Consider the following 25,166-nt stretch of genomic DNA (forward strand, 5'->3'; position numbering starts at 1 on the left):
TTGTCTGTTCCTGTACCTGTTCCAGTTCCAGTTCCTTGCATTCCATACCATCCTGGTCGAGCACTGTGCTGTGCCAAAGTCGTGTCGTGCTGTATTCCACGTCAGACCTGCTTCACCTCGCCTGACGTCTACCTGCTGCCTAGTTCAAGCCGAGCCTGCCCTGCTGCTGTCTGAGCTGCCACAGGTACCTGTACGAACTATAGACTTTCACCTGCGCCCTGTTGGCCAGCTGCCTTACAGCCAAGGCGGTACGGCCCAGTGGGTCCACAGACCCTTTGTGTCAGTCGTTTAGTAATGAGTTACAGTGGTCAAGACGAGAGTGACTAAGAAAATGAGAGTTTTAGCTGTTTCCACAGTAAGAAAAGGGCAGATTCTGGAGAGGTTTTAAAGGTGAAGTTGACAGGAGCGTGCAAGTGATTAAATATAAGGAGTAAAGGAAACATCTGAATCAAATATAACCCCGAGACAGCGGGCGTGCTGCCTAGGAGTTATGGTAGTGCCACACACTGAGATGGAGACATCAGGTTTAGGTAGGTTCGTAGATTGTGGACACACAAACAGCTCAGTTTTAGCGAAATTCAGTTTCAGATAGAGAGAGAACATGATGTTAGAGACAGCGGATAGACAATCACTGGTGTTTTGTATTAGAGCAGGGATGATGTCACGGGAAGAGGTATATAATTGGGTGTCATCTGCGTAGAGATGGCACTGGATGCCAAATCTGCTGATAGTTTTTCTAATAGCAGCTGTGTATAGAGAAAAGAGGAGCGGACCTAGAACTGATCCCTGAGGAACCCGAACAGCACGGGGAAGAGGAGAAGAAGTAGAACCAGCAAGTGATACACTGAACGAGCAGTCAGAGATATAGGAAAAAACCAAGAGAGAGTAGTGTCCTGAAGGCCAATAGAGTTCAGAATATTGAGTAGGAGTTGGAGGTCTTCAGTTGTGTACAATTTATTCTATAATGTATATTGTATATGATTTAACCACTGCTCAGATTATTACTGCTGAATTGTGATCTTTACAAAACATCTCTGCAAAGTCTTAGCTAATAGTGAGTACATTTATTAACAATAAATTCCATTTAAACGCTATGTAAACCTTTGAATGTGTTGGGGGTTTTTTTTGTTGGTTTTTTTAAATAATAAAAATGTCAGTCAGTGTGTTTGGTGCAACTTTCAAATTAGTTTTTATTAAAAATTATTTTCACTTTTTGAGACACAGCTGCTTTTTATCCTGTATACAGAGCAGCTGTATCATTCGCTGAATCCTGTATCCGTCAGGTCTGCGGGACTGACGGGTTCAGTGAAAGCAAGTCCTGCTTGTCTCTGACACGCAGGATCCACCTGTTATCCATCACATATAAGTTCATAACTTAGATGTGATAGATTACAGGTGGATCCTGTGTGTCAGAGACACGACGGACCCGCTGACACTGTACCCGTCAGGTCCATGGGACTGACGGATTCAGGTAATAGTAAACGATACAGCTGCTCTGTATAGAGAATACAGGGCTGCTGTATCTAAAAAGTATTTACAAAGTTACACAAAACACACGGATACACCTTTGTATTAAAAAAAACAATGTTGCCTTTCAAAGGTTTACACAGCCTTTAAGTCCTACAAACACTACACTTTACAATACTTTTCAGAACATTTTGTATTTTACTCACATAAAGCAATATAACTTACCATCTTCATCCAAAAACAGCTTATTGAACCTTAAACCACTAGGTTCTTTCCCGACATATCTATGCACATAATCTGTGCTAAGGTCATTCACAGAAATCGCATACTTCAGAGGCTTGACACATGACTGAAGGCAAAATGGGACTTTGGTATCTCCAGTAGAATGCCTATGAAAAGGGGGATAAGCACATTAAGTAAAACACATAACAGGTGTTTGATCGCAGGTGGCTGTGCATGTTTCCTTAAACTACATGGAGGTTAGAAGGAAGATAAAGAAAATGGATCCAGCGCTGAGTTCTCTGAAGTCTTTTTTAAAAGGAAACTATTTCCAAGTTTTATTGTAGAATTATCAAAAAATTAAAAACAATAGCATGGTAGGAAAATATTCTCAGATAGAATGGGGATTTATGGCAGTGTAAGCGGTGCCTACGCGTTTCTGACGCTTGCAGCGTCCTAAAGCCATGACTAAGGACGCTGCAAGCGTCAGAAACGCGTAGGCACCGCTTACACTGCCATAAATCCCCATTCTATCTGAGAATATTTTCCTACCATGCTATTGTTTTTAATTTTTTGATAATTCTACAATAAAACTTGGAAATAGTTTCCTTTTAAAAAAGACTTCAGAGAACTCAGCGCTGGATCCATTTTCTTTATCTTCCTTCTACTCCATACGTGTGCCGACACGAGGACCCGTGCGCAAGTCCATTGATGCGATAAGGTGAGCTGGAGGAATCCTCCCAAACATTTTTTCTACATGGAGGTTACTCTGGTCTTGCCAATGACACAAATCAGTTTTAAAGAGAGTCGGTAACAACTTTTGACCCCCCTCAAACTGCTAACACCGCTAGATAGGTGAGGAGGATACAAGTTTACATGCAGTCACGAGTAAAACAAAGTACACCCTCTGAATTCTATGGTTTTACATTTTAGGACATAATAAAAAAAACATCTGGTTCTTAGGAGGTCTTAAAATTAGGTAAATACATCCTCAGATGAACAACAACAACACATGACAAATTACACAGCGGGCTGAGTGCGCTCCATACTCAGCGGGTGACGGCTGTGTTATACAGCCGATACCTCACTGCAACGGGCGGAATCAAAGATCACTTTGATTCTGCCTGTATAACACCTAAAATGCCACGGTCAATTGCGGCAGCGGCATTTAAATTGTTAGAATCAATGTGGCGGGGCCAGCTATGGGAGAGTGAGGACGTGCTTCCTTGAGCTACTCCACCAGCTTCACCAACATCAGCTGTCATCCAGCTCTTAAGATGGGGAAGGTGAATAAAAAAGGAAAGACTGCCTCATCTACACGTCCCTTATCCCCTCAGAGTGATATTCGGGCATATTTCAGGAGGCAGACCCCCATTCAGCTGCGGGGCCTGCTCCGGACTAATGCCCGAGGACAAGATGGCTGCCCGGGCCTGACACCTGGGCTGCCCCAGTGCTCCGGAGGCGCTGTCCAACTGCCCACAGATGACTCCCTACCTTCTCGGAGACCCTTGACTCCTCGCTCCGTGCTGGGGGCGTCGAGGGTGCTGGAACCCAGGCTCCACGAGCTGATGCCCTCCAAGATGGCTGCTGCAAACTTTCCATGGCGGATCCCGGCCATGCATGTGCCGCTACTATGTCCCAGCCAGCCTCCCCTGCTGGGGAGGTCTTGTCTTTGGGGATCCCCCTGCACTCCGCTGATGCCTCCGGGGATACCGCCGAGGCCGACACTCTTCTCAATGCCACACACTCGGCCCTCCAAAATGGCCGCCGGCACTTACCACTAGAGATGCGAAGATCGTAAGTGAGTGCTCGGTCATCTCTCGAGGCGGCATCTCTCCCAACATCTCCTCTCAGGCCTGCGGCCCCTCTTCCAGTACCTGATATGTGCAGGATGGCTACACACGGACCAAGAATACCTGCACCGGAGGATACGTGGCCCGCTGTCTATGAGCCTCTGGATCTGCCTTGCCCTCAGGCCATTGATCCGCTCCATTGATGGGTCTAAACTGTGACTACGGGGGTCACGGACCTCATGTTCCCCTATCCGCTGCTCAGGCCCACGTGCTCATCCAACCTCACCAAGGCCATAGGCCACAGGGGGTTTCCACCGCATGGTCCTCTGGCTCCTGGGGTAGCCCCCCTCATGTCCAGCCGACTTCTCCATCCTCGTTGCACCAGGGGTCTCACCCGCATCATCAGCCCATACCTCTCTCACATGCCCACAGCCAGGGTTCCGCCATCCTCTCTTCCAGCCACCATGTTCGGGACTCTGCTCGCAACCCGGACGATATTCCGGTTGTTTTCAGATTAGGTCATACAGACTCCTCATCTGTACCCGTTTGTGAAAATAGACCGGCAACTCTTTTGGACATTCGTCAGATTGTCCAAATGCTACCCACTAGGGCTGACATGACTTTCTTTGCCAAACAGATTGTGAAAGAATGTAAATTGGAGTTTTGCCACTATGCAATCCACTCTGCAGCATCATTCTGCTAAATTATTCATTCTGCAATAACATCTTGACGAAATTGAGAATCGTAATCGGAGGAACAACATACGTATACGGGGCCTGCCTGAATTTATTCCTGCATCCGATCTTTTCTCCACATTGTCCACTATCTTCAATAATTTATTGGGTCGTCCACCAAATACCCATATTGAACTTGATCGTGCTCATAGAGCCCTATGTCCACTGAGTCTTGATGACTAGCGGCCCAGAGATGTACATGTTTACGCCATAAAAGACGCTATTCTGCAAAAACACAGACAACAGCCCACCATTTTTCATCAAGGGATGCAGATTCGTATACTACCGGATCTGTCTAGGCACACCCTGGCACAAAGATCAGTTCTCAAACCCCTTCTGGAGGTACTTCAGAATCGAGGCATCACCTATAGATGGGGCTTCCCCTTTGCCTTAATGGTCAGATGTGATGGCCACTCCTATACTCTGAGATCTCCCAATGACTTGCCTGATTTCCTCCGGGATCTAGGCCTTCCTCCCGTTTCAATACAATAGTGGCCCTAGTTGTGGTCTTCTGCTGGCAGAGGATCCCAAATAGGACGCCCTCCTTCTTTACACCCGGATTCTATTGGAGGTCGTTGGCCCCCGAGAGGTTCCAGAAGATGGTCTGGACGCGGGAGTGACCGGGAACCTGCACAGCCAGTGGAGACTGCCGGTTCAGCTTGAGGACTTGCGCTGCTTGGAGCTCGGTTTGTCTACTCCAGGACTTAATTTGCCTCACGTGACTCTAAGTTCCTGGAAGTCCTCTTTTGTTCTTGCTTACTGAGAGATGTCTAGTTTGTTTTCTACCTTAGATATTGTATTCACTGCTGCTCTAACATGCCTTCTCCTCTATTTTCAATATGTCTATAATAATAGCTATTTATATTTATGTTATTATATGCTGGGGAGAGTGGGTTGATCTCATGCGTAGCTGTCCCCTTCCCCCTGTAGGTACTGGACCAATCCAGAGCGCAGTTGTCGCTTCTTGGTCCTTCAAATTTTTGTGCTTAGCTTCTGTGGCAGTCTCTGTGTTGCTGCCTTTTTGTTGATGTTTTTGTTTTTCTCTCATGCTGTGTTTTCTATCCCTAGACCGTTCCCTACTCTTATCTTCCTTGCGGTGATCCTGGACTACTGCCTCTACTGTTCTTTCGGGAACGTTTCAGAGAGCGGTTCTGCCTACTTCCATGGCTGACCTCACTGTAGCCTCCTTCAATGTGAAGGGGTTGAATACGCCTGAAAAGAGAGCGCAAATCCTGCACCACCTTCATAAGCGCAAGGTAGACATTGCCTCCAGCCAGGATGCGATGTCTATTCACACTCCCGACACTTCTTTAAAGTTTCTGTGGGACTTACTTACACAGCACTGCGTGCTCTTGCGAGATCACGCTGTGCTGTCATTCACAGCGTGATCTCGCGAGATCACTCTGTGCTGTGTAAGTCTCACAGAAACTTTACCGAAGTGTCGGGAGTGTGAATAGACATCGCATCCTGGCTGGAGGCAATGCCTATTAACTCTCAAGACACTTCAGTAAAGTTAATGTGGGTTTATGTGACAGATGGACATGAATGGAGAGAAGTGGATGACGCTGATTGGTCAGCGTCATACACTTCTTTTACTATGCCCACTTGGTCAAAAGTTAAAAAACGCCCATTTGGGTATTAAGAACCTAATTAGCATAAATCAAAAATTGTTCATAACTTGCTCAAAAGTGATAGTTTTTCAAAATAAAAACCACTGTTGTTATCTACATTACAGCGCCGATCAGATTATGTAGGAGATAGGGCACTTATAATCTGATGACAGAGCCTCTTTAAAAAAATTTATTTATAACCGTAGTGGTATGAGGGCTGTTTTTTTTGTGAGACGAGCTATAGTTTTTATTGGTACGATTTTGGGGTACATGCAAATTTTTGATCACTTTTTATCCTATTTTTTGGAAGTCAAGGGGACAAAAAACTGCAATTCTGGCAGAGGTTTTTTTTTATACAGTGTACACTATGCATTATAAACTATATGCTAACTTTATTCTGCGGGTCAGTACGATTCCGGCGATACCTAATTTATAGCACTTTTTTATGTTTTACAACTTTTTGCACAATAAAATTACTTTTGTAAAAAGAACGTATTTTTCTGTCGCCAAGTTGTGAGAACCATAACTTTTTAATTTTTTTAGTTGACGGAGCTGTATGAGGGCTTGTTTTTTGCGAGACGAGCTATAGTTTTTATAGGTACCATTTTTGGATACATGCTACTTTTTGATCACTTTTTATTCCAATATTTGTACGGCAAAGTGACCAAAAAACAGAAATTCTGGTATAGTTTTTTACGTTGTTTTTTTACCCTGGAATAAATAACATAATATTTTTATAGCTCAGGCTGTCACAGTTGCAGCGATACCAAATATGTATGGTTTATTTCTTTTTTTCAATTTAAAGAACTCGATAAGGGAAAAGGGCGATTGTGTTTTATGACTTGAAACTTTTATTATATATGTTTTGAAAGAACATTTTTACACTATTTTCAAGTCCCACCAGCTGTCAGATTTTTTTTTTCTAATACATTGCACTACCTATGTAGTGCAATGTATTAGATCTGTCAGTCATTCACTGACAGCAAGCTGATTAGGCTTTGCGTCCTGGCAGGCCCTAATCGGCTTCTGTAATGGCAGAGCAGGAGCCAATTGTTAGGCCTGCTGTTGTCATAGCAGCAGTCGGCAGCCTTGATTGCATGGCAGGGCTGCCGATCTGCTAGCAACCTCTAAGCTGCAGGGATCGCTGTATCTAAGGGGTTAATGGCAGGAGTCGGAGCTAGCTCTGGTTCCTGCCATTACAGGTGGATGTCAGCTGTAACATACAGCTGACATCCACCGCTGATGACGCCGGCTCCATCTTACCGTCGACTACGGAAGCCTTTCAGGCTCCGCCTCCACGCAGGGCCTGGAAGGCTTCCGTGCTAGTCATACCGGGAGGCCAGTATTAGGCCTCTGGAAGCCCTGCAATTTCATTGCTGGGGTGCCGATGAGATGCAAACAACTTAAATGCAGCGATCGCTTTTGACCGCTGCATTTAAGAGGTTAATGGCGCGAATCGAAGCTAATTTCGGCCGAATGTCAGCTGTAAGACATCACTGACATCCGGCGATGAGGGCACCGACTCCGCTTCTGAGCCGGTGCCATGCATTTGTCGTATGGATACGACAAAACGCCGAAAGCACTGGCTTTCCATGACGTATCCATGCGACAAATGTCGGGAAGGTGTTAATCTTGCTGGACCAAACCAGTTTAATTTCCATTCACCAAACGATGGAAAATATACACCTTGTGGTTAATGTCCTTCATCATGCTTTCTAATGATCAAAAACTAATGCTGTTGAGTCTAGCCTTGGAGAAAGCGTTTGACTCCGTTAAATTGGAATATTTAGCGCTGGTAATGGGAAGGATGGGTATTGAAGGCCTCTTTTTGCAAGTCCTGTTAATTCTGCACCTCGGTTAAGAGATAAGTATCAGGGTTAAGTATTGTCTTCTTCCTTTTCTATGGAACGTGGAACTCTGCCGAGATGCCCTTTATCCCCTCTCCTCTTTACAATCGCCGCAGAGCCTTTAGCCTTCGCAATCCGTTGGAATAGAAAGATTTCAGGATATAGTTTTGGTTCAGTCTCTTTCAAGCTGAGTAAGTATGTGGATGACAATTTTAATTCATTGAGGATCTCCAGACCTCCCTCCCTAATCTATGCCAGACTTTAACTAATTTTAAAATATTTTCTGGGCTTCATGTTAAAGAGGCTCTGTCACCAGATTTTGCAACCCATATCTCCTATTGCAGCAGATCGGCGCTGCAATGTAGATTACAGTAACGTTTTTATTTTTAAAAAACGAGCATTTTTGGCCAAGTTATGACCATTTTTGTATTTATGTAAATGAGGCTTGCAAAAGTCCAAGTAGGCGTGTTTTAAAGTAAATGTCCAACTGGGCGTGTATTATGTGTGTTACATCGGGGCGTTTTTACTACTTTTACTAGCTGGGCGTTCTGACGAGAAGTATCATCCACTTCTCTTCAGAACGCCCAGCTTCTGGCAGTGCACAGACACACAGCGTGTTCTCGAGAGATCACACTGTGACGTCACTCACTTCCTGCCCCAGGTCCTGCATCGTGTCGGCCACATCGGCACCAGAGGCTACAGTTGATTCTGCAGCAGCATCAGCGTTTGCAGGTAAGTAGCTATATCGACTTACCTGCAAACGCCGATGCTGCTGCAGAATCAACTGTAGCCTCTGGTGCCGATGTGTCCTCGCTCGTCCGACACGATGCAGGACCTGGGGCAGGAAGTGAGTGACGTCACAGCGTGATCTCTCGAGAACACGCTCTGTGTCTGCACTGCCAGAAGCTGGGCGTTCTGAAGAGAAGTGGATGATACTTCTCGTCACAACGCCCAACTAGTAAAGTAGTAAACACGCCCCGATGTACGCACATAATACACGCCCAGTTGGACTTTTACTTTAAAACACGCCTACTTGGACTTTTGCAAGCCTCATTTACATAAATACAAAAATGGTCATAACTTGGCCAAAAATGCTCGTTTTTAAAAAATAAAAACGTTACTCTTATCTACATTGCAGCGCCTATCTGCTGCAATAGCAGATAGGGGTTGCAAAATCTGGTGACAGAGCCTCTTTAAACCGATGAAAGGCTATGTAAACCTTTGAATGGCATTTTTTTAATTTTTTAAATGTAAATAAAAAAGGTCAATCAATGTGATTGTTGCATTTTTATAAATAGTTTTTATTAAAAATTATTTTTACTTTGAGATACAGCTGCTCTGTATTCTCTATACAGAGCAGCTGTGTCATTCGCTAAGTCCCGCTCCCGTAAGGTCCACGGGACTGACGGGTTCAGTGAAAGCGGGTCCTGCCTGTCTCTGACATTCAGGATCCATCTGTAATCTATCACATCTAAGTTCATAACTTTGATTAAATAGTTTACAGGTGGATCCTGTGCGTCAGTGACACGCAGGACCTACTGACACTGAACCAGTCAGGTCTCTGGGACTGACGGATTCAGGTCATAGCGAAAAATGCAGCTGCTCTGTATAGAGAATACAGAGTAGCTATATCTCAAAATGAAACATTTTTTTTTAATAAACCATTTGTAAAGTTGCACCAATCACATTGACTGACCTTTTTATTAAAAAAACAAATGTATATATGGCATTCAAAAGGTTTACATAGCCTTTAAATCTAAAGCTATGGGCATAAATATGTAATCTGACCAGGAACATTTAATTTCTCATAACTTTTGGTTTAGATTCAAAAGGGTCCACATGTCTTATCTAGGGGTTACCATTGCCAAAAATAGTCATTCCTTTACTTGTCCGATTTCCTTAACCCTTTCCCGACATCCGGCGTATATACGGCGCAGGTCGGGTGAGGGGAGTATGGCACGTGCTGAGCCTGCTCCATAGAACCAGCCGCGGTCACAAGTGAACGCAGCAAGCGACCGTTGCCCCCCCCACTGTGATCATCGGGTGCCGATGGTTGTCATGGCAGCCTGGGGCCCTAATAAAGGCCCCAGGTCTGCCATGTTTGTACTCCTATGAACTAATAAAGACCCCAAGGTCTGCCATCTTTGTACTCCTATGAAGCATTGCTGCCGGCAGGGCTTCATAGGGGACGGTCAGTATAACGATATACTGCAATACAATAGTATTGCAGTATATTATGCAAGCGATCCAACGATAGCTGGTTCAAGCCTCCTGGGGGACTAGTTCAAAAAAAGATAAATACAGTTAAATAAAATTTTATAGATTAAAAAAATTAAAATATTAAAATAAAATAAACACCTTTTCCCATTTTCATACTAATGTGGTACAGGTAGTATTTCAGAAAATGCTATTTTTGCAGTCCTTGACCTAAGCTTACGGTCTAAGTTCCTGAAATAATTTTTAAGGATCTTCCAGCTACTTACAACTTTGTCATTGGTGACAATGTGCACCATAACTGTTGGATCCTCACCAGCCCCTCCCTGTAATCTATCAAAACAATCCGCGATATGTCAAACTCGAGCACCAGGAAGAGAACACATTGTTCAACGATTCCTATCTGTTCCCCCATTGGCGGAGTCCCCTACGACAAGCACCTTATTGGCCTGCCCTGTAATTCTATTTTCCGTCTTACTGGAGCAAACATTCCCCTGGCTGTCAGAGGAAGTGTCTAACTGCAGCAGTGCGACCACTAAACTGACACCACCTCACTTGTTGGGGTGCGCGGGTTTAGGACTAACCTCCCTGCTACTTCTCCCTTTATCCCTCCTTCTCGTTATCACTCAGGTAGCTTTTCCTGCACATCCATGCTTCCATTCATCTCTGCATCTGCCCCAATGAGTGCCTGTTCAATGAGCAGCAAACTCCTTTACATTACGTTATCACTGGATCTCTGTGTTGTAAGTTGCTCATTTAGATCCACAGTCTGAACTTCCAAACACACAATGTGTATGCATCATGCACAGCAGTCGGTTGTTCAAGGACTAAAGACATCGCACAAGTTGTACACTGGACAGAATTACTAATTATATAGCAAGTTGCCCATGCAATCGCAGTCGCAAATGTAAGGGGGCCCACTCTGGATTCCCACAGGCTGCCACATCAGGCCCCGGCACACAAGGTCTGTGCCGCGGGGCATAGAATGTCCTGACGTTGGGCAGCGGCAGTATGTTTTAATGCGACGCAACACACAATGTCCAGCTTCCCGTCATCAGGACTTTCTATCTGCCGCAACAGAGACCTTGTGTGTCGGGGCCTGATGTGGCAGCCTGTGGAAAAGTGGGGCGTGCAGGCGGGCCCTGGAGAGAAGCCCGGAGCAGACAGGCCCTAAAGAGAAGTCAGGCTCAGTAAGTAAATGCTTTTTTTCATGTCTGATCTGAGCTTTTATTTTGATTCACTATAAAACATGGCATTTCATCAAAAAGGAAGAAATGTTTTATACCATTTCTGCCCTCCCAGGAGGAATACTCTAGTCCATGGGTTGTAGTGGGTATTGTAAAGCAGCCACATACTGTTGATTGTCTCTGAACTGGAATACCAAAAACACAACCCATAGACAAGAGTGGAGCTGCTTTTAGAAAAAAAAAAAGAAATAATGTTCCATGTTTAATCTCATAATAGAGTGACCAAGAACATAAAAAATAATAATAATTTACTTATACGTATATACAAAAACATAAAATTGAGGAAGTCTACATTTACCTTTGACCATCTACTGTACAAAGCGAAACTCCCCACAGGTCAGGACTAAATTTAGCCAGTTGAGGAATGTAATCAGCAACCTGTAGAGGGATAAGAAAGCACAAAAAGTACAAATTGTTACCTATTTTTTCTTCAAATACCCAATTATTGCTTTGGGTCATGGTTTTGCTTCAACTGCAAATAGGAGAAAATGTCTACACTTGCGGCAGAAGACAGATGGTGCTCTATTGGATCTGATCATTTCTTACTATGCAGAGCTTATTATACATTTCAATGTTCATGAAAACCTTGGACATGACTGCTGCCATATAAAAAAGGACCCTAAGTCCCCATGCACCCGTCGTCAAAATTGTCCGTAATTGCGGACCGTAATATGGTCCGCAATTACGGAACCATTCAGTTCTATTGGCCGCAGACACCTTTCCGTATCACTATGGATGGGTGCACGTGCCGTAGAAATTTTCCGAAAATTATGGAACAGGTCCGTTCTTGTGCCTGCAATTGCGGGCCGTGATTACGGGCACGGCCGTGTGCATGGAGCCTAAATGCGCGTGCTTGACATCTACACTTGAAAATTATACTGCAAAATGTTTTTCTGTAGGTAACAAGTATAAATTCTAAAATGAAACCCCAATATATCGGATTATAAAAAATTTTAACAAATGAAAAAAAAAAAAAGGCATTTAAAAATACTGATATGAAGGGTCTTTGAAAGGGGAACTTGTCACCTCAAACATGCAGTCCAATATGCAGGCAGCAAGTAATAGAGCAGTAGGGGATGAACAGATTGATATATAGTTTTGTGGGAAAAGATTCAGGATAACCTGTAATTTATTGATTTAAATTCCTGTTAACACTGGGCTAAAGAATCCAGTGGGCGGTCCTACTCGGCGATTGGCATCTATGTCTGTATGCACACTCATACAGGGAAGGCTGTCAAACAATGGTTGAGACCGCCCACTCGACTCTTTAGACCACAATAACCAGGGAATTTAAAGAATAAATTACAGGTTATCTTGAATCTTTTTGCGCAAATCTATATATCAATCTGCTCAGCTCCTCCTGTTCTATAACATGATGCCTGCAGAAAGGACAGAATGCTCAATATGATAGGATACGTTTTGCAGAGGGATTTGGAGGTTTGGGCAGAGAAATGTTGGCAGTTGCTGCCAAGGCAAATACAACCAACGAGTACATCAAAAGAGGAATAGGTGAAAATGACAAGAACAAAGTATTGCCTCTAGTCTGACCACATATTGCCTCTAAATCACTAGTCAGACCACATATGGAATATTGTGTACAATCTTGGGCACCTGTGTATAAGAAGGACATAGTTAAACTAGAACGGGTGAAAAGAAGGGCGACCAAGGAAATTAAGGGAATGGGTGGGTTGCAGTACAAAGAAAGGTTATCGAACTTAGCACTATTCAGTTTAGAAAAAAGACATCTTAGGGGCGATCTAATTACAATGTATAAAAATATAATATATAATTGGACGGTACAGAGATCTTTCTAATGATCTTTTTATATCTAGGCCTGTAACAAGGACACGGGGGCATTCTCTACATGTAGAGGAAAAAAGGTTTCACCATCATCACAGACGGAGATTCTTTACTGTGAGAGCAGTGAGACTATGCAGCTCTCTGCCACAGGATGTTGTGGTGGTTGATCCATTGAGAAAATTCAAGAAGGGCCTTGTTGCTTTTCTTGCAAAATAGAGTATTACAGGTTATGATTACTGGATTCAGGAGATGGGACGTTGATCCAGGGATTTATTCTTATTCTAAGTTCATAAACTAACATTTAAATCGGTAATAGGGTTAGATAAGCTGTCAAAGGCACACAAGAGGTGTTCTCAGCTGACCCGTCAGTCCAGCACACTGACAGATTTAGCTGACAGCATCATAATGCAGCTTCTATGTATAGTGGATACATATAAGCTGCATGTCTAAAAACTAAGCAAAATTATTTATAAAAATATATTAGAAATATGTTGATTTCCCAAAATACATTAAAAAAAACAACCTCAAATGTTTACATACCCTTTAACCCCTTAAAGGAGTTTTCCAGTACTTTTATATTGATGGCCTATCCTTAGGATAGGTAATCAATATAAGATTGGTGAGGGTCCGACTCCCGGCAACCACTCCGATCAGCTCACTGAAGAAGCTGTGTAGCGTTCGTCACCGCGGCCTCTTCAGTGTTTACCATGCAGTGCCGTACACTTCCCTTAGTGGCTGTGCCTGGGATTGCAGCTCAGACCCACACTTGAATGGCACCAGAACTGCAATCCCAGGCACAGCTACTATGGAACTGTACGGCACTGTGCCTTTAAACTAGGAAAAGGATGCAGCGACAAACGCCATGGCTCCTTCAGTCAGCTGATTGTTGGAGGTGCCAGGAGTCGGACCCCCACAGATCTTGTATTGATGACCTATCCTAATAATAGGCCATCAATATAAAAGACCTGGAAAACCCCTTTAATGACCGCCCCTATGTCTTTTCACTGCGGTCATTAAGGGTACCTAAGTGTCCTTTTCACGATGCTGTGTCATAAGCCTGGCATGGAACAGAGCGGTTGTCAGGCTGTCTAAAGACAACCGTGCTCCGGCTCGATCGGCCCGGGATTGGAGTTACCACAAAACCCAGGCATTTGACTATTTATATGCCGCGTTCATTGGCAACCATGGCATCTAAGTGGTTTTAGAGGGAGGGTGCTACCTTTTGTCACTCCTACGACACTCCCATGATACAATCGCGGGGTGCCGATGGTTTCCATGGCAGCCAGGGGCCTAACAAAGGCCCCCAGGTCTGCCATCAGTGTATGCCTATTCGGCCCTGCCAGACACAAGGACTAATAGAATGCCTGTCAGTTTAACCCGTTAGTGACCGCCAATATTCCTTTTCACGGCGGCCAATAAATGGGCTTTATTCCGATGTATACGCCGTTTCAGCGCCGGGAGCAGTTAAATCTCGAACACGTGAGATCGATATCAGTATCGTTCTCGCTCATTTAACCCTCCAGATGCGGCGCTCATTAGCGAGCGCCGCATCGGAGTGGTTTTGGAGAGAGGGAGGGAGCTCCCTCTCTCACTCCACCAGCATCCTGTGATAAAATTTCAGGGTGATGGTGTCTTCTATGGCAGCCGGGAGCCTAATAAAGGCCTGCCTTTAGTTAGTGCCTGCGAGGCCATGCGACGATTCGGCCATGAGACGATGAAAAAAAACGTAAAAAAATAGCTTGGTCATTAAGGCCTAAAATAGGCTAGTCACTAAAGGGTTAACACTGACAGGCATAATATACTGTAATACAGAAGTATTGCAGCATATTATAAAACCAATCAAACACATAGTGAAGTCCCACAGTGGGACTTTAAGGCATAAATAATGACCACGTTTTTCCATTGTCTCCTTAGCCATAACTTTTTTATTTTTCGGTCGATATGAGGACTTATTTTTTGCGAGATGAGTTGTATTTTTCGTTTCAATAGTTTTTATTGGCATTTGTAAGAAAACAAAATAACAGTATTGCATACAAACATTGCAATGTCATCAGAACAAAAAAACCATCTCTGCACAAAGAGTAAGTGTTAAGGCAGTCGCGGTTGAAGAGACGCCTTTGTATCACAACAAAGAAAAGGAATAAACAAAAAGAAAACATAATTGTCATCTATATCATCATAGCAGACTGTCATTCCCCATACCAGGGAGTAATAGTGACATCAAGACCGTAGTGAGCAAGCGTGTCACGTAGCATAATACACACTGAGGGACCATGGATTCCATACTAGTGAGAATTTGTGAAACGAGGAGTTGCCCAAGGATATGATTTTTTCATATGCATAGGTCGTGTTAATTTGTGTAATCAGTTCTCCTAGTAACGGAGCAGCGATCTCCTTCCAGTGGCAGGTCACTGCCAGTTTAGCCATGACCAGGATTTTACAAATTAAGCACCGTAGTGGTACAGGAAATGAACCCATATCTAAAAACAGCAGGGCCAATTGAGGGGACTGGGGGATATGACATTTGGAGATTGTGGACACGAGGTCAAAAACCTGAGACCAGTATGGGATAAGCATGGGACATGCCCATAACGTATGATAGAGTGTGCCAGTGTTTCCACAGCTTCTCCAACATAATGGGGACGACTCAGGGAACATTTTGTGCAATCTATCTGGGGTATAGTACCATCGCAGAGAAGTTTTCTTCTATGTGTTGAATACAAGGTAAGGCTTTATAAATTATTTTAAATGCAGACACCCATGCTTCTTCTGAAAAGGAACACCCCAAGTCTCTCGCACAGGACCGCATGGGATGTGATTTAGAAAAAAGTGAGTGAGAGTGAAGCATATTATACACGAGTCTCAAGCCCCTGCTACGTTTAGAGAGATATCCAAACACTTTAAAAAGACATACAGCATCAAAATTATTGTAAGTCGTAACACAGTCTCTAATCTGGAGATATTTGAAGAAATCTGAGACAGGTATAGAGTATTGAGATGTGAGATGCTCAAAACTCACTAAGCGATTATCCTTAAACAAATGTGAGGCATTAGTAATGCCTTTCAGAGACCACAAAGACAATGATAAATTGGGGACAATCATTGAAAAAAAATATCAATGGGAATGTATGACTTTAATAGTGGGCTATGTTCAGTAGATGTGCGTTGCAAGAAAGACCAACACTGCAAAGTTGCCTGAATTAATGGGGATAATGAGTGTAGAGACGGAAGATCCCAAAAGGTCAAAAACAAGGCGGTTTTTAGGCTTATCGGAGATATGTATGAGGATTCTATTTGAAGCCAGTGGATACTTTGATCATCATGCCACCAATCAGTAATTTGCACCACAAGGGTGGCAGTATAGTAACTGTGTATGTTTGGGACACTCAATCCACCCAACTTTTTGTCACGAGACAGTATGTGTCGGGAGATTCTGGGCTTGCATCCAGACCAAACAAAGCGGGAAAGGGTTTTTTGGGCCACCAAGAAAATTTGGAGGGCAAGCTAATTGGGAGGGTACGAAATAAGTACAGTAGTCTAGGTAAAAGAAGCATTTTATATGCAGCTTTTCGTCCTATCCATGACGTATCATATTGGAGGAGTCTATCAGATTCCGCGTGAATGGATTGAAGGAGAGGTTCAGAATTAACTTTGTATAGGTCACGGAAGGAAGATGAAATGGTGATGCCTAAGTATTGAATACCATCCAATCTCCAGTCAAAGGGGTATTTTGTTTTTAGGAAATATAATGCATCAGAGTATAAATGTAGAGGTAACATCTGGGATTTCTGAGTGTTCATCTTGTAATAAGAAAGTTTAACAAAGGAGTTAATAACATCCAGAACTGAGGCAAGCGAAATGACAAACTGGGAGAGGGAAAGAATAATATCATCCGCGTACAATGAGATGGTATGTGTTCTGTGTCCAATTTTTATGCCATGAATTAAGCTATGTAGTTTGATATGCTGGGCCAGGGGTTCCATAGAAAGGATAAATATTATTGGGGACAAAGGACAGCCCTGACGAGTACCATTGGATATATTAAAGTCCTGAGAGAGGACACCATTGGTGTACACTCTAGCCGAAGGGGCAGAGCAAAGAGCCTGAATGGCGGTTAGGATGTTACCATCAAACCCCATTCTTTTGAGGGTCGGGAAAGCATATGACCAATTAATGCGGTCAAACGCTTTTTCTGCGTCTAGTGCTAGTAGTGTCGCCGGCTCTTTAGATGTTTCGATATGGTGTAATAAATTCAAGACACAGCGGGTATTACCATGAGTGAGGTGCTTGGTGTCCAGGTGTCCCACCCTACCAGTATCATGTCCTCAACAGGTATTGTGTTTTATTTCTAACTGCTTATAGCTTGTCTCTGATTAGGTCTCCATTATCATAAGCATGGTTGCTATATTCTATTGATTGGAGGGACCTGTCAGTCTGATACTCATACATATGGTATAAGCTATTACTTACCTGGGATGTGATTCTCTATTGGGAGGAATTATTTCTCTATATATAAATTTTTGATATTGTATTTTGTGAACCTGGTATACATTCTTTTAATTATATTTTATATGTCTATAGTATATACTTGGGAGGGGTGTTAATTTTGTATGTTTTGTATTTATTGATGTGTAATAAAGTACAAATAAATATATTTTGATATAATATTATTATGTCGAGATTTTTCTTTTCGGTTTAAAATAAAAGGGGGGATGGGTGCAACCTACATGGTGCTGTGTGGCATCACCTACAGGGGACTTGGTGGCATCACCTACAGGGGGCTGGGTGGCATCGCCTACAGGGGGCAGGGTGGCATCGCCTACAGGGGGCAGGGTGGCATCGCCTACAGGGGGCAGGGTGGCATCGCCTACAGGGGGCAGGGTGGCTTCGCCTACAGGGGGCTGGGTGGCATCACCTACAGGGGGCAGGGTGGCATCACCTACAGCGGGCAGGGTGGCATCGCCTGCAGGGGGGCTGTGTGGCATCGCCTGCAGGGGGGCTGTGTGGCATCGCCTGCAGGGGGCTGTGTGGCATCGCCTACAGGGGGCATCACCTACAGGGGGCAGGGTGGCATCACCTACAGGTGGCTGTGTGGCATCACCTACAGGGGGCTTGGTGGCATCACCTACAGGGGGCTTGGTGGCATCACCTACAGGGGGCTTGGTGGCATCACCTACTGGGGACTTGGTGGCATTACCTACAGGGGACTTGGTGGCATTACCTACAGGGGACTTGGTGGCATTACCTACAGGGGGCTGGGTGGCATTACCTACAGGGAGCTGGGTGGCATTACCTACAGGGGACAGGGTGGTATTCCTACAGGGGGCTGGGTGGCATCACCTACAGGGGGCAGGGTGGCATCGCCTATAGGGGGCAGGGTGGCATCGCCTGCAGGGGGCTGGGTGGCATCGCCTACAGGGGGCTGGGTGGCATCGCCTGCAGGGGGCAGGGTGGCATCACCTGCAGGGGGCTGTGTGTCATCGCCTGCAGGGGGCTGTGTGGCATCGCCTACAGGGGGCATGGTGGCATCACCTACAGGGGACTTGCTGGCATTACCTACAGGGGCTGGGTGACATTACCTACAGGGAGCTGGGTGGCATTACCTACAGGGGACAGGGTGGTATTCCTACAGGGGGCTGGGTGGCATCACCTACAGGGGGCAGGGTGGCATCGCCTGCAGGGGGCTGTGTGGCATCACCTACAGGGGGCTGTGTGGCATCACCTACAGGGGGCTGTGTGGCATCACCTACAGGGGGCTGTGTGGCATCACCTACAGGGGGCTGTGTGGCATCACCAACAGGGGGCTGGGTGGCATTACCTACAGGGGGCTGGGTGGCATTACCTACCAGGGGGGCTGTGGCATTATCTACAAAGGGCTGTGTGTGGCAACAAATTTAAATGAAATTCATCCGATTTTAAAACGGACAGGGGAAAAAACGGATGCAAATCGGGTCCAAATCGGCCGGTAAAAACGGCAACTCGGCCCGGAACGGAATCGGAACGGATGCAAACCGGATGCAAACCGGCCGGGAAAATCGGCCAAAAACGGCCGATTTTCCCGGCCGACACTCGAACCCTGTCGTGTGAATGAGGCCTTAGACGTAGTCTTAGAAGTAGCAGCTGTGAGGCCTGGTAGTCTGTAGGGGTAGATTTGTTCTTATTATCTAGACGGCGAATTTCATCCATCAGAGACGAAACTTCCGCCAACCTCTGTTTTTTAACCATATGACCTAGTCTGATACCTCTGTTATAGGCTTTATGAGCGTTCCATAGGGATGTAATTCCGACATCTGGTGTGCCATTATTTGTAAAGTAGTCTGCAAGATCTGTTCCTAAGGTATGTCTATGTGTCTGTGTGGGATGGGAGAGGAGAAATGGGCTGGATCTCCACAGATATGTAGGCGGGGCATTGTACGTTTCCATAAGAGTCAGTGTGATAGGAGCGTGGTCTGACCAGCAGACATCACCAATAGTCATGGACTCAACTAGAAAGAGAGATTCCCTGTCTACCAGGAACATATCCAGTCTGGCATAGCTATTATTGACATGAGAATGATGAGTGAAATCCCTTTCTGAGCTATGCTGCATGCGCCAAATGTCATGTATTTCTTCCTTCCAAAATAAGTCACCTATAACAGAGTGTGAATTGCGGGATTGCGACGTAGAATCCAACTCCGCATCCATTATTGAATAAAAGTCCCCACACAAGATCAATTTACCCTGTTTGTGCTTGGAGACTAAGCGTATCATCTTGCGTAGGAACTTCAATTGCTGTCGGTTGGGAGCATACAAAGTAACTATGGTATATTGGACATTGTTAATAGAACACAGCAAAATAATATATCTGCCATTAGGATCAACTATTAACTCAGACATTTGGAAAGCAACCGTATTTTTCACAGTCAGCAACACACCCCTAGTTTTGGCTGAATAATGAGATTGGAAAGTGTTGGGGAATGCAGGACGCTTCAGGCGGGCGGCATCTTTCTTTAATAAATGTGTCTCCTGCACACAAAGGACATCACAGGAAAGTTTGAGGGCTTCTTTCCACATAGTAGAACGTTTATATGGGTTATTCAAGCCATTAACATTAACCCCTTAAAGAGGCTCTGTCACCAGATTTTGCAACCCCTATCTGCTATTGCAGCAGATCGGCGCTGCAATGTAGATTACAGTAACGTTTTTATTTTTAAAAAACGAGCATTTTTGGCCAAGTTATGACCATTTTTGTGTTTATGCAAATGAGGCTTGCAAAAGTACAACTGGGCGTGTTTACAGTAAAAGTACAACTGGGCGTGTATTGTGTGTGTACATCGGGGCGTTTTTACTTCTTTTACTAGCTGGGCGTTAGGAATGGGAGTGTATGATGCTGACGAATCAGCATCATCCACTTCTGTTCGTTAACACCCAGCTTCTGGCAGTGCAGACACACAGCGTGTTCTCGAGAGATCACGCTGTGACGTCACTCACTTCCTGCCCCAGGTCCTGCATCGTGTCGGCCACATCGGCACCAGAGGCTACAGTTGATTCTGCAGCAGCATCAGCGTTTGCAGGTAAGTAGAACATTAGAGGAAATGTGTCTGAACACCGGTAATGTTCAGAAAGAGGAGGGGGGGGGGAACAGTCATCTTGAAGACTGATACCGTGAACGGAGGTGCATCCAAATAAGCAAGCCACCTCAGCGTCGTGGACGATTGCAAAATCGAGCCATGTGCCACGAGGAGGAACAACTTTCTTCCTAGATGCAGACATGAACAAGTCCTTAATGTGGTAGAAATAAAAGCGAGCTAGCACATCTCGTGGGACATTGTCGGACAGGTGTTTCGGCTTTGGAAACCTGTGTGCTCTATCAATGATAAGATCTCTAGAGGAGAAATTTGGAAGTAGGGCTTTGATAAATTCCTGTATGTAGGGAGTTAAATCTTTGGTAGCAACGTCTTCAGGAATGCGTCTGAATCTGACGTTGTTCCGACGAGACCTATCTTCCAAGTCAGCAACTTTTGCTTGTATATGAGAAAGATCTGTTTCAAGATCATAGTGAGCATCAATGAGGCCATTATGGGATGCAGTAAGCACCCCCATCTTGGATTCCACATGTTGGACTCTATCCTCCACTGCATGAAGGGAGTCAGACAGAGGTTTAAGCAGCTGGGCAAACCCAGAATGGATGGATTGTTGTAAAGCTTGTAGCGTGTTTTTAAGCGTAAGCTCAGTGATAGGTTCAGTGGAGGAGGGTAAAGAAGCAAAAATGTCCCCTGGTGAAGGAGGGTCAGATGCCATAGCACCAATGTGTCCTACCTGATCCTCGGCGAGGAGAGGTGAGGACCGGCTTTGAGTCCATGTTGCAGGGCGTCTGGAGTTGCGAGGAGAAGACGGCTGTGTGGAGGCGCCACGTGCAGCTTCTCCAAGATGGCGGCTCCGTAGGTCCGGAGGGGAGATGTGCTCCTGCTCTTGCTGTTCTCGTCTCTGCGGGCTTACCGCTGATAGTGTCGGTGGCAGAGCAGGAACAGAGCTGTTCCTATGAGGCGGTGCGGAGTTGAGGGAAGGCGGCGAGCCCGGGTCGGACGCCAGGGATCCTGCACGTGAGCTCCCCTCAGCGCCATCTTGATCAGACGGGCGGCTGTGGGGAAAGTAAAAAATTTAGCCGGCCTGGCTACTGATTTGCGCCTCCTTGGCATCCTGGGTGATGAGGACCACAACCGAGGGCACAGACAGGTGAAAGTGAGGTACTTGCGAGGTGTCAGTCGCTGTGAGCCGCTGATGCAGAGAGGAGCCAAGCTCTCGAGCAGCCATTCACTCCGGCAGCCAAGCCACGCCCCATGAGTTGTATTTTTCAATGGCGCCATTTTGGGGTACATATTTTTTTATTAACTTTTATAAACTTTTTTTAGGGGGGAGGAAAAAACCAGCAATTCTATGCCGTTTACGCGTGGCATAAAAAACATGTTACCTTTATTCTATGGGTCGGTACAATTATGGTGATACCACATACCCTGGAAGAAGCCGGAATAGCCGGCGAAATGCGCGTCGGGTTCATGGTAACGTGTTTTAACTTTCCAATGTAGCCTCGGAGCATGCTCTATATTCTTGTCTCCGGCAAACAGGTAAGGTTGACATCCTTTTAAAAAGCTGTGTATGTGGGTTATTTAAACCCACAGGCATTTGCACTCACCATTCTTTGCGTCTGCCGCTCACACCGGTTCCGTGAAGTTAGGTTGACGGCATCAGATCTAATACATACCCTCCTGGTTCCTGTTACGTGCATCTCATACTGCGCAAGTACATTGTTAGGGCTTATTCAGACGAACGTGATATACGTCCGTGCAACGCGCGTGATTTTCATGAGCGTCGCACGGACTTTTATTAGTCTATGGGGCCGTGCAGACAGTTGCGTGATTTTTACGCAGTGTGAGTCCGCTGCGTAAAAGTCACGACATGTCTGCTCTTTCTGCGTTTTTTGCGCATCACGCACCCATTGAAGTTAATCGGTGTGTGAAAACCACGCATGTCACACGGAAGCACTTCCGTGGGACAAGCGTGATGTGCGCAACAGCTGTGAAAAGGATGAATGAAAACAGAAAAGCACAACGTGCTTTTCTGTTTACAAACATCCAAATGGAGTGTCATAATGATGGCGGCTGCACGAAAAGCACGCAGCCGCGCATCATACAGGGCTGATACACGGAGCTGTTAAGTTCCTTTTGCGCAGGCAAATCACTGCGTTTTTTGCGTGCGCAAAACGCACACGCTCGTGTGAATCCAGCCTTACAGCGAGAGCCGCGAGCCTGCTGAGTCCTGTCGCGATAATCTTTATCTGTCTCTCTACCGGTGTCCGAATGCGGACGACTCCGCTGGCGATATGCATCCCACCACAACCCGATGGGGCCTCTTCACTGCTGGGCTTTGATACAGCCTAGTGAAGAGACTTGGGCTGCATGTCAGGCATCTAATGTACCGTATTTTCCGGACTATAAGGCGCACATAAAATGCTGAGAATTTCTCAGAAATAGAAAGTGCGCCTTATAATCCGGTGCGCCTTATATATGAACCCGACAGTAAAGAGAGGGGTTCATACAGGATCCTTTACCTCTATCGTGGGCGGCAGGGGTCGGCGGCGGCATACCACAGCACACACCATGCTCCTCCCCCCCGTGCGCCTATGAATTTATTCTTCACTTGGGTTTTTACAGTATCCATAAATGGATTGAGCATTACGGCCACCGTAGTCAGGAGCCACACTGAGTGATACTTACAGCTCTGTGCGCAGGATCCTTGCAATATATCTGTGCTTTAGCGTTAACTATACCCACTACCCCAAAAAATGCCTCCTGTTAAGAGACATGCTTATGATGCAGGTTTCAAGCTTAAAGCTATAAGTTATGCAGTAGAGCATGGAAATAGGGCAGCTGCAAGAGAATTCAACATTAATGAATCCATGGTGCGTAAGTGGAGAAAACAAGAAGATGCCCTCCGCCAAGTAAAGAAGACCAAACTGAGTTTCCGAGGAAACAAAGCAAGGTGGCCACAGTTGGAGGACAAAATAGAACAGTGGGTTATGGAACAGAGAAACGCAGGTAGAAGCGTCTCCACTGTCTCTATTCGACTCAAAGCCACTGCTTTAGCACGTGACATGGAGATCAAGGACTTTCGAGGAGGTCCTTCATGGTGCTTTCGTTTCATGAAAAGGCGTCATCTCTCCATTCGCACCAGAACTACTGTGTGCCAGCAATTACCAAAGGATTATGAAGAGAAGCTGGCCATTTTCCGCACCTACTGCATAACCAAGATAAATGAAAAGAATATCCAGCCAGAACACATTATTAACATGGATGAGGTTCCCCTCACTTTCGATATCCCCGTAAACCGTACTGTTGAGAAAACAGGGACCAGTACGATATCTATACGTACCACAGGAAATGAGAAGTCATCTTTCACTGTAGTTCTCGCTTGTCAGGCTAATGGCCAGAAACTACCACCCATGGTAATTTTCAAGAGGAAGACTTTGCCTAAAGAAAATTTTCCTGCTGGTGTCATCATTAAGGCTAACCCAAAGGGCTGGATGGATGAGGAGAAGATGAGTGAGTGGCTGAGGGAGGTCTACGTCAAGAGACCGGGTGGCTTTTTTCACAAATCCCCATCCCTATTGGTCTGTGACTCGATGCGCGCCCACGTGACCGATACTGTCAAAGCCCAAGTGAAGAAAACTAATTCGGAGCTTGCTGTCATCCCTGGTGGATTAACCAAAGAGCTCCAGCCGCTAGATATCAGCATCAACAGGTCATTTAAAGTTAAATTGCGAGCTGCATGGGAGCATTGGATGACAGAAGGTGACCACACATTCACCAACACAGGGAGGCAACGCCGTGCGAGTTATGCCACTATGTGCCAGTGGATCGTGGATGCCTGGAAGAATGTATCAGTCTCCAGTGTCATCCGAGCTTTCAGGAAGGCTGGAATCACCACTGAAGAGCCTAGCAGCAGCAACGAGACCGACTCGGATAATGAAGAGGAGGACCCCATGCTTGATGCCGAAATCGCCCAACTGTTCAACTCCGACACTGAAGATGACGGATTTGATGGATTTCTGGTGGAGGAATGAACTGAAAAAGTACGGTAAACGTTTTGATTTGCAATTACAGCTGAACCAGTTGCAAGTTATTGTTAAAAAGTGTAATAAATTTTGACTTGCAGTCTGAGCAATGGTTTATTTAACGGTAATGTGCTGCGCCTTATAATCCAGTGCGCCTTATATATGAAACAAGATTGCTTATAAGGCGCTCATAGAAAGTGCGCCTTATAATCCGGTGCGCCTTATAATCCGGAAAATACGGTACATTTATTACATTTGCAACAGAAAAGCGATTTTCAATTACAGTGTATACATAATTATCTAATAGTGCGGTCTAGCTCTATCAGACAGCCTTTATTTCACCGCGCAGCCACCCTGGGACAAGGATATTTATAATTGTTGCCTATAGGCACAGGCTCATGCTATATATACACTCGGATATATAATCCATAGTGCATAAATAGGGGACATCTGCACTTTTCAAGGCTATACAACATTGGATTTTTTAATCTGAACATCAATAATAAAAAAAAAATTTTTTTCAAATTCCTTATTATTCTCATAAATCGCATTCTTTTCCCACTTTCCCTTCCCCAACGTCAATTTGTTATATACAATTGGTGGTGCACATCTAATGTGACTTTCCTCACTACTGTTTACTAATCT

At 45.1% G+C, this 25,166-nt stretch overlaps 1 protein-coding gene across 2 annotated transcripts in view; it reads right to left on the reverse strand.

The window, feature by feature from the left end:
* GLS (glutaminase) overlaps positions 1 to 25,166 on the reverse strand; it is a 413,780-nt gene that overhangs the window by 314,066 nt on the left and 74,548 nt on the right. For both annotated transcript variants that reach the window (XM_075829939.1, XM_075829940.1), the window contains exons 5-6: positions 11,430 to 11,509; positions 1,693 to 1,856 (exon numbers count right to left, since the gene is read on the reverse strand). In XM_075829939.1, the coding sequence (XP_075686054.1) occupies positions 1,693 to 1,856; positions 11,430 to 11,509 (244 nt within the window). The remainder of the gene's footprint in view (positions 1 to 1,692; positions 1,857 to 11,429; positions 11,510 to 25,166) is intronic.

Source organism: Rhinoderma darwinii, chromosome 6, assembly GCF_050947455.1.
Source record: "Rhinoderma darwinii isolate aRhiDar2 chromosome 6, aRhiDar2.hap1, whole genome shotgun sequence".
Classification (NCBI taxonomy): domain Eukaryota; kingdom Metazoa; phylum Chordata; class Amphibia; order Anura; family Rhinodermatidae; genus Rhinoderma; species Rhinoderma darwinii.